Source organism: Oryzias latipes, chromosome 15 (assembly GCF_053564925.1).
Source record: "Oryzias latipes strain Hd-rR chromosome 15, Olatipes_Hd-rR_3.1".
NCBI lineage: Eukaryota > Metazoa > Chordata > Actinopteri > Beloniformes > Adrianichthyidae > Oryzias > Oryzias latipes.
The window spans coordinates 3,034,047-3,044,702 of record NC_136251.1 but is presented as its reverse complement, the minus strand read 5'-3'; the positions used below and the strand labels follow the sequence as shown (position 1 = coordinate 3,044,702).

Genomic DNA, 10,656 nt, shown 5'->3' with positions numbered 1-10,656 from the left:
TCTCTTCCATGGGGACCCATTGCTGGCAGCATGAAGTGGGAGGGGCTTGTCTTTGTTAACAAATACCCTTTTTTAGTCACCTGTGTGCTGGACACTATGAATAGAATCAATGGACTCAACTGTGGTTTAACGGCAGTTCATTAGAATTTTGTAGTCTTAAGTTTGGCTTTTCTCCTAAGACCATGACTGAAGTGTTCTCATCTTTGCAACATGAGGTTGAATTCATGTGTTTGGAAAATCACTTTTTTGTGTGTGCAAATCAACAAATCTTGTTTGCAATCAGTGGCCCAGCTTTTATTTATATATTTATTTTGTAGTTTAATATTTCACAGAAAACTTTGATTCTGAAAGGACATTAAAGGTTTTCTGACACGGTGTACTCGTGTACATTCAGGACCATAAATCTTTGGACAGAGACACATTCTTTCTAATTTAGTTTCTGTACATTACCACAGTGAATTTTAAATAAAACTACTCAGATGCCATTGAAGTGCAGACTTTCAGCTTTTATTCCATGGGTTGAACAAAAAGATTGCATGAAAATGTGAAAAACTAAAGCATTTTTAAAAACATCCCTTCATTTCATGGGCTCATAAGTAATTGGACAATTGACTTCCATGCTATTGCATGGGCAGGTGTGGGCAATTCCCTTGTTATGTCATCATGAGTGAAGCAGATAAAAGGCCTGGAGTTGATTAGAGGACTCGTGCTGCATTTGGAAGATTTTGCTGTGAACAGACAACATGCAGTCAAAGGAGCTCTCCATGCAGGTGAAAGGAGCCATCATTAAGATGGGAAAACAGAAAAAAAACATGAAACCAGAAACTGCTACAGTATTAGGAGTGGCAACATCAACAGTGTGGTCCATCCTGAGAAAGAAAGAAAGAAAGAAAGCTCTGGTGAACTCAGCAACGCACAAAGACCTGGACGTCCACGGAAGACAACAGTGGTGGATGATGGCAGAATCATTTCCATGGTGAAGAGGAACCCGTTCATAACAGCCAACCAAGTGAACAACACTCTCCAGGAGGTAGGCGGATCAATATCCAAGTCTACCATCAAAAGAAGACTGCATGAAAGTAGATCCAGAGGGAACACTGCAAGATGTAAGCCACTCATAAGCCTCAAGAATAGGAAGGCTAGATTGGACTTTGCTAAAAAGCATCTTAAAAAGTTCTGGAAAAACATTCTTTGGACAGATAAAACCAAAATCAACCTCTACCAGAATGATGGCAAGAGAAAAGTATGGAGAAGACGTGGAGAAGCTCCTGATCCAAAGCACACTACATCATCAGTAAAACACGGTGGAGGCAGTGTGATGGTCTGGGCGTGCATGGCTGCTAGTGGCACTGGGACACTAGTGTTTATTGATGACGTGACACAGGACAGAAGCAGCCCAATGAATTCTGAGGTGTTCAGAGACAGACTGTCTGCACAGATCCAGGTGAATGCAGCCAAACTGATTGGACGGCGTTTCATAATCCAGATGGACAACGACCCAAAACATACAGCCAAAGCAACTCAGGAGTTTATTAAAGCAAAGAAGTGGAATATTCTGGAATGGCCAAGTCAGTCACCTGATCTTAACCCAATTGAGCAGCATTTCACTTGTTGAAGACTAAACTTCAGACAGAAAGGCCCACAAACAAACAGCAACTGAAAGCCGCTGCAGTAAAGGCCTGGCAGAGCATTCAGAAGGAGAAAACCAGCATCTGGTGATGTCCATGAGTTCAAGACTTCAGGCTGTCATTGACAACAAAGGCTTTTCAACCAAATATTAGGAATGACCATTTGGTTTTCACTTATTTCCTTTGTCCAATTACCTATGAGGCCATGAAATGAAGGGATTGTGTTTGAAAAATGCTTTAGTTTTTCACATTTTATGCAATCTTTTTGTTCAACCCATAGAATAAAAGCTGAAAGTCTGCACTTCAATGGCATCTGAGTTGTTCTATTTCAAATTCACTGTGGTAATGTACAGAAACTAAATTAGAAAGAATGTGTCTCTGTCCAAAGATTTATGGTCCTGACTGAATGCTGATCACTGTATGAACATTATGGATGAAGCTCAAACATCTCAATCTTCTGCTTTTATGAAGCAGAAGATTACTTCAGAACTTTGGCTTCAGAGTTTTTGATCTTTGGGAGATTTTTGGGGAGGTTCAGGAACAGCCTGTTGACAACAGAACGCAGGACATTACAGGTCATGGGGTGCTGTGAGGTGAAGGTATTTGCAGGTTGACAACATGAGGACAAACACCGAGGGTGGTTTCAGGGCAGAAACCTCAACGTGACAGATCTGCAGGATGAGAACCGTCACTTCTTACCAACTCTGGGGCTCCTGAACGGGCATGTTCTCATCATCAGCAGCCTTCCACCACTTCAGCTGTTCACATTAGAGCTAAACTCATGAACAAACCTCATCTGTATTCATCTAAAAATCCACTGTGGTGTAACACCAGACCGCATCAACCTTTACACCCCACCCCCCATGACGGGACTGGGAGGGAACCAACAAAGGTTGTGTTCCTGCTTCAACTTCCCCCTGCGGGTGCAGCCCTGGCTGTGCACCAGCGTCTGCGTGTGGTGTGATGGGGCTTTGACAGAGCTCCAGGATGCTGGTGAAGGCTGGATCCTCCTGGAGCAAACGGCTGACCTGATTCTCAGGATTCCCATTAAAAAGCAGTGGTTCTGTTTTTCACACAATAATGCATTTAATCAACATTAGAACATGTGAGTTTGACTCCACAGACTCACTGGTGACACCCCGCCACGCTGCCTCTGCTACAGCTGGGACGCTTCTAGATCTGGTCAGCTGAGCATGCAAAGATGCGCATTTGAGGGCTCAAAATGTGAAACCTGACATTCAGTCCTGGATCTTCAGAGTCCAGACCTGAGGCCAAACAAAGAACCACTGAAGGTTCTAGACTTCACCGCTCAGCTGGATCGTCCCTGATCATGGAGGGAAGTTTCATGAACTCAGCAGGAACCTGCTGTGGTTCTGATCTTTCACGTCCTGATGCTTCCAAACATCATGAAGAAGAATGAAGATCATGTTTGGACCTTTGACCAGAACCAGTGGGACTTCAGTTCCCCTGCTGCGTCAGCGGCTCCACCTGAGACCTTTTTGTGCCCTAGCATCTGCACAGGTGAGCCGGTTCTCCTTGGACCCGGTATTCTGAGTCTGCAGTGACAGGTTCCTCCACACCTCTTGAAAGTTTCAGACGTCACGGCAGGTCCGAGCAGTTTCCGGGTTGTTGATGGAACTCTGTAAAAATCCTCTCTGTTCATCTTGTCACCTAAGTCACAGGTGCTGCCACATTTGCCCCCTTGTTTAGACCTGACCTGGTTCTGATCATATTAAATCTGCTGTCCAAGTCTAGAGCACCAGGTTCGGTTCTACGTGATGTACTCCTCGTCACTACTGCGCTCAGCCTTAATGTGGTCCGGGTGCAGCAGTGGGAAGTGCGGCACGGCGGTTCTGGTGCAGACGTACCACTCCTTGATGTTGGACAGCTGCGTGAAGGCAGGGTTGACCGAGCGTTGGCTCCGCCTAGGGGTCCTGCCCCCCTGCTGCTTCTGACTCAGCTGGCTCTTCAGGCCCGTCAGGGACAAGTCCAGGGGCACGGCTGCAGGAGACGAGCTCCGCAGCAGAACCTTGTGGTCTGCTTCGTGGGCGGAGCTAATGTCCAGTCTGTGTGCAGCCAGAAGGGGAAAGTGAGCGCTCCTGTTAAAGAGTGACGGAGAGAAGTGGTTCATTTTGAGGTCCAGGGGCTCCAGCACAGCCTGATGGGGCGGCGGTAGCTGATGGGGCAGGAAGTTGTACAGGTCCTGGGGGTCGGAGGGGGGCGAGGACTTGACATGGATCTTCATGTGTTTACGCAGGGAGCTGGGGTGGGTGTAGGACTTGGTGCAGCCCAGCGCCTTGCAGTCGTAGGGCTTGGAGGCCGTGTGCACCTGTGAGTGCTTCTTCCGGTCGCTGCTGTTGGCGAAGCGGCGCTCGCAGAAGTCACACTGGAACGGCTTCTCTCCTGCAAGACAGACGGCACGAAGCGTCAGAGTCCGGGGGCCGCAGAAGACCACCTAACTGACACCCACTCACTGGGGGGTCCGGCCTCAGTCCCACCTCCTGACACCCCCCACCCCCCATGTAAACATATGACCCATCTGGGCTGAACAGGTTTGTTGTAATGATTATTAGATTAGATTAGATTATACACTGTATTTTATCCCACGAAGGGAAATTCTTTCTCCGCATTTGACCCATCCCCTTGGGGAGCGGTGAGCTGCAGCCGAAACCCCACTCGGGAGGCAGTAGCGTTAAGGGTCTTGCCTAAGGACCCTCACTGGGTGATGTTAACTGCTCGCCATTGATATGGTAATTGCCCCCAGTACCATTGCTCATTCCCCTCCGGGAATCGAACCCTGGTTTCCTGCATGGTAGCTTCCCACCTTACCAACCGAGCTACCCAGCCGCTCAACCGAGCTACCCAGCCGCAATGGACAGCAAACCTCACCCATCTGACCCCAACCTGCTCCAGAAGGGGGGGGGGGTGTAACTGAATGTTTAGTTTGTAAACTAAACATTTAATTTGATCAAATTAATCATTTAGATCCAACCTTAATATTTATTTTCCAAACTAAATATTAAGTTAACGTGCAAATGAACGTGCTGATACTACAAAATAAAAGCTGGATTTGGCGCCATCTCTGAACTGAATCTCCAGAGTCGTCCTCCATCGTGTCCTTGTGCTTTTCTGATTTAGGACATGTCCAACCTGCTGCAGAAAACATTGATGAGCCGTTTTAACGGCCATTCTTTTATAAATAGGCTTCTTCTCAGGACACCGCTACACCTTAGAGACCTATTGGTACAGTTTCCTCTGCTGGAGCACAGAGCTGCAAAAACATTTAGTTTGTAAAATAGAATCATAACAGTTAGATTTTACTTTACATCAAATATTTAGCTTACCTAAATATTTAGCAAGTAAATGTAACATTTGTAAATTCATGAATTAAAAGGTAAAAATACGCATTTGACAAATAAAACCACTTTTTTCTCCTAAAACAGGATAAATAACCAAAATATTTGACTGTGTCACTGAACAAATGACACCCCATAGAGCGCCACTAGAGCTTCATGTGAAGCATCAACCAAACCCTGCAGCCAAGAACAGGGGCAAGAAGAGGGGCAGTACGATCAGGGTCTGTGGATTTATCTTCAGGAGATCCTGTTCAAATGCAGGTAAAGGCATTGCAGGGAGCAGAACCACAGAGCGACCCGGAGCCAAAGTTCAGCTGGAGATCAGGATGAAATCAGCCTGGAACCAGCTGAAGGAGGTCACTCACGTGCACTCTCCTCACTCTCTCACACAAACACACACACACGCCTGTGTGAGTTTATAAAGGTTTAGTCTGTTCTGCTCACACACACTCATCACAGGTCCAGTTTCATCAAAACACCTGGGGCTGCAGGTGAAGGGGTAACTTGGGGGGGGGCTGTCAAACTGCTGTGTCCCCCCCCCTCCAGAGCTGCCTCCTGCATGCTCAAGGAGATAAGGAGGCGGCGGAGGAGGCGAGGAGCAGCGGAGGGAGCGGGAACCGGCCCGTGTAAACATGGAGGCTGTCCTCCGCTGCATTCAAACACCCCGACCCGCAGCAGAACCGGAACCTTACCCGTGTGCGTGCGCGTGTGGATCTTCAGGTTCTCCGAGCGCGCGAACATCTTGCCGCAGTTGGGGAACGCGCACGAGAAGGGCTTCTCTCCGGTGTGCACGCGGATGTGGTTGATGAGTTTGTATTTGGCTTTGAACGCCTTCCCGCCGCGCACGCACTCGGCCCACATGCAGACGTGACTGAGGCTCTCCAGACCCGCGGCGACGTGCGCGCTGGTGACGTGCTCCACCAGCGCGGGCATGGAGCTGAAAGTTTGATCGCACACGGACGCGCGGCCCGGCCGCTGCCGCGGACAGAACCGCTCGGTCCATCTGCACACCAGCTCGGCTTTGACGGCCGGGCCTCCGGCGGAGCCGCCGCCGGCCGCAGCCTCGGCTCCGGCGGGCGCGCTGGCGCCTCCCGCGGGCGCCGGGGCGGCGATGCTGGAAGCCCCGGAGTTGTTGTTCCCCAGAGGAGAGACGAGGCCATTGTGCCTGGCCGCGGCCGCCCGCTTCATGCTCGGCGAGGCGGGCTGTCCCGCTGCGATCCCCGGCTGAGAGCGGCTCCGTGAGGCCGGAGCGGCCGCTGCGCGTCGCCCGGCTGTCTTCCTGTGCTCAGGCGGAGGCCAGAGCGCATGCGGCGGCGTCTTCACCCCCCGCTGCTCGACGTTAGATCCCGAGAGCCAGAGCCTCCATGCTCCATCCGCTGTGAATGGACGTGACGGGATTGGAGGCATCGGGGTGGGCTGCGACCCAACAGCCTGCAGCTGCCTCCTTGTCTCCTTTCCTTCCTCTCAGCCCTGTGGGGGCTCAGAGGCTTTGCTCCCAGAGAGAATCAGGCTCGAGCTCTCAGAACAGAACTTCAGGTCCAGTTCTGCCAGTACTAGCAGCATAAACAGTAATTGATCAGAACATGATTAGATGAGATTCTCCAACATCCCAGTGAGAGCAGACCAGAGGGACGGTTCTATGAAACCCTGCAGAGACGGTCCCAGGGCTCAGAACCAGAGACGGGTCTGTGAAACCCTGCAGAGACAGTCCCCCTCCTTTTCCCCCCTATTGCCGCAAGCTCTCTGTTTACACTCTCTCCCTCTGACTTACAACCCCAACCTAACGTTAGCTGTTTATCCAGCCGTACAGTTTAGATCCGTTGTATGCAGACGGATGATCAGAATGGAGCAGAGCAGGGAGACTGTGACAGACTCAGTGTATTTTCTACGTCACAAATACTATTGTTTTTGTGTGCTGCTGATTCACAACAATTAGAATGATTTAAAGAAATACTCAGAAAATAGTTTGCCACCATTACAAAAACGCCACAAGAACAATTTAAAACAAAAAAAAACATTCTTTATACAAAAAACAAAACAAAACAAAACTGGATGTCTCGTGTTTGGGCTCTTTTCTTAACTTCATAGGCTGGTTTATAAAGTAAGTTTTGTATGAAAAGACATTCTGTTTGGACCAACGTCTATTGAGATGCAAAGCATTGAATCAGGTGGAATGCTGACCGGCTTTATAACCCTTGTGCTATCTTAGATGACCCCCCCCTTCCATTGACGTGTTCTCCCTACCATGACAAAGGTGGATAAAGGTGGAAAGATTTCATGTAATCCATGGACACCAGTGAAGATCACAAATCATTGAAGAAAAAAGGTTCAGAGCACTGTCTAGTGGGTCTAGATATAAAAAAAAAAATAAAAAAAATATACACTGTATTTTATCCCACGAAGGGAAATTCTTTCTCCGCATTTGACCCATCCCCTTGGGGAGCGGTGAGCTGCAGCCGAAACCGCGCTCGGGAGACAGTAGCGTTAAGGGCCTTGCCTAAGGACCCTCACTGGGTGATGTTAACTGCTCGCCATTGATATGGTAATTGCCCCCAGTTTCCTGCATGGTAGCTTCCCACCTTACCAACCGAGCTACCCAGCCGCTGATGACCCAACTCCCAACATTAAAGTGCCTAGGATAGCACAAGGGCTGTACATTCTAGTTATGTTCATTCTAGTTTAGATCATGTTGTGCTAAAATATGTAATAAAAAATGTCAGGGATGGAGCTATGAGTGTGTGAGTGTGTGTGTGTGTGTGTGGGGGGGGGGGGGGGGCTGCCCCACCAACAAAAAACTTTATTCCACACTTGCCCCCCCCCCCCTTTTTGAGTCAATGTTAGTATCATAATTGACAATGATGAAAAATCATCAATACAAGTTTCTTTAAGCATTGCACAAATAAAAACAACAATAAAACTATAATACATATTTTTGATCCTTTCATTTGTAATGGCCTTCCACTCTGGTTTTTAGACTCTGCACATCTTCCTTATTCTTAAAGATGGGCACCATCACAGTTCTCCTCCATTCCTCAGACATCTTCTCACCATCTAAGATCCAGTTGAACGAGCCAGTCAAAAACTCCTCTCCCATTTCTCCTAGACACTTCCATACCTCCACAGGTACATCAGGACCAGTAGCCTTTCTACTCTTCATCCTCTTCAATGCCACCTCACTTCACCCCCACTAATCTTTATTACTTTATTATCTTTATTACCTCCACAGCAGTCGCCTCTTCTATTCTTTGTTCTCTCTGGTTTTCTTCATTCATCAAAGTATTCTTTCCACAGACACCTGTCAGTACATTACCATCCCTATCCTGGATATCTGTACAGGTCACTCTCTCCCTCTATACTACCCAACCTAGCATACAAGTCATCATAAGCCCTTGTTTTCTTTTTCATCTTCCACCAGTTTGTCCTCTTCTCTACCTTTTCCCTTCTTTTCTTCATCCTCTTCATCACCAGAATCCTCCTATGCACCACCATCCTATGCTGTCTGGAAACACTCTCACCTACCACTGCTTTGCAGTCACTGATCTCCTTCAGATTACACTGTCTACACAAGATGTAGTCTATCTGTGGGCTTCTGCCTCCATTCTTATAGGTCACCCTATGTTCCTGCCTCTTCTCAAAGAACAGATTTACTGGAGCCATTTCCATCTTTTTTGCTAAATCAACCACCATCTGTCCTTCTACGTTCCTCTCCTGGATCCCAAACCAGCCCATCACCACCTCATCACCTCTGTTTCTGCACCAACATGTCCATTAAAATCTGCACCAATGACAACTCTCTAGAGGGATGCTCATCATCACTTCATCAAGGTCCAACCAGAAATTGTCCTCCTCCTCCAGCTCACATCCTACCTGTGGGATAAACCCACTAAAAACATTAAACATCACACCTTCCATTTCCATCTTCAGACTTTTTACCTCCACAACACTCCTAACAAACTCCTCCTTTTAAGATAACTCCTCCTCCATTTCTCTTCCCATCTCCATCATGATAGAACAACTTGAACCCTGCTCCTAAGCTTCCAGCCCTGCTACCTTTTCACCTGGTCTCCTGGACTCCCAGTATGTCTACCTTTCTCATCTGCATCATGTCAACTAACTTTCTACCTTTTCCTGTCATAGTTCCAACAGTCAAAGTCCCTGCTCTCAGTCCAAGACGCAGGACTTTCCTCTTCTCTCACGTCTTATGAACACACCTTCCTCCTCTCCTTCTTTGACCAACTGTGTTCCAATATTTGGTTTGGCAAAGATTTTACGTACGAATGCCCTTCCTGGCACAACCTTCTTTGTCCAGGCTTGGGACGGCACAATGAGACCCTGGCTTGGGCCCCCTTAGTGAATTTGAGTCCAGCTAGATGTGCATTCCACACTTAGATTCAGCACTGAGTTGAGTGGACCTCAGACTGGATGAAACATCAGGATATTTTGTTCTCAGGTGTCTCCACATTGGTGTTGTGTTATTACTAAATGTTAAATGTTGCATACAAGAAACACATTGAACATTTTTCTCCTCAAGAATTTCAAAGTGATCCCAAACAGATGATCTGGGATGATTTCTACTTTATTCCATTTCTTCACTCAAAATGATTGATACTCAACACTCACAAATAGACATTATTTGGAAGAGCTTTTGAATGCACTACAAAGAAACGGGTGATTATCAGCCACCAATCAGAAAAGACAGAAAAGTTTATCGTCTTAAAAATAAAAACAGAGATAGAGAGGCAGGTAAGACTGATTCAGAGGAAAAAAGAAATGCCCTGCTGGAAATCCTTTTCCTTTTGTGAAATGTTGGATGACATTTTCAGATCAATTAGATAATCACATTGTTATCTTTCATTGAATTATAATTCTGTAGAGAATGAAAACAACAGTGAAGATTCGGAACAGCTGGTGACGTAAAGGAACAGGAATTAGAATAGTCACGTGACTTCCCTAGTTTAGTCAAAGCTCGGAACAATGTTCTGAACTGAAGCTTAAGAACTTTCAGGAACAGGAGCTCGATCATGCTGTCACTAGCACTTTTCTTTTTTCAAATAAAAGAATAAACTGAAAGATAAGGATAATAATGATTTGACATAATCCGACTTGAGCTTTTCTCTAGTTTTCAGACTTTCAACAGAACAGCTGTGTCCTTCATTTGGGATAAAGGAAAGAAAAGGCGACATGTTGCAGGTCATCCAGGGTGAACCCCGCTCCGCCCGACAGCAGCTGGATACACTCTGGCACCCCTGTGACCCTGAAAAGGAACCATAGGTTTGGTAATGGATGGGAGGACATGTTGGATGCAGATGCTGAAAAACAGTCTGATACAGCTTTGTAATGAACAGAAAACAACGTTTAGATCTAAAACTTTTTTTAATATCTCCAAACCCACATGGATGCCTAAAACTCGTAAAAGACTGACCAGAAGTAATGGAGCTTACAGATTCTGTCATCCATCCACGGAGAAACGACGCTGCAAACTTCATCAATGAGGATAAAATGTCCAGAAAAGGATTTCTGATAGAACTTTGTGTTTGAAAGGGTGAGCTTTTTCACTCAGACACTTTGAGTGGACGCGGCTCACCATGTCAGCAGGCTACATCACAACAGCTTAACGCTTTGCTGTTGTAAATATTCAGTGAGATTTCAGTTCCAATCAATTAGGAGGCAAT

The 10,656-nt window shown here is 46.9% G+C and overlaps 1 protein-coding gene across 1 annotated transcript; it reads right to left on the bottom strand.

Moving 5' to 3' along the window:
* Positions 1-2,689: 2,689 nt before the first annotated feature.
* LOC105355711 (uncharacterized) lies at positions 2,690-6,507 on the bottom strand. The gene is made up of 2 exons (XM_011484004.4): positions 5,677-6,507; positions 2,690-4,031 (listed from the first exon to the last, which is right to left on the bottom strand). The coding sequence occupies exons 1-2, from the start codon at positions 6,389-6,391 to the stop codon at positions 3,400-3,402; spliced, it is 1,347 nt and encodes a 448-aa protein (XP_011482306.3). The 5' UTR covers positions 6,392-6,507; the 3' UTR covers positions 2,690-3,399.
* Between the last annotated feature and the right edge of the window lie 4,149 nt (positions 6,508-10,656).

Bases quoted from the DNA above. Each gene is read 5' to 3' on its own strand.
- LOC105355711 (XM_011484004.4), bottom strand. From the start codon at position 6,391: ATGCCTCCAATCCCGTCACGTCCATTCACAGCGGATGGAGCATGGAGG. The intron at 4,032-5,676 runs GTAAGGTTCCGG...TCTGTCTTGCAG, and splicing joins CCACACGCGCACGCACACGG to GAGAGAAGCCGTTCCAGTGT.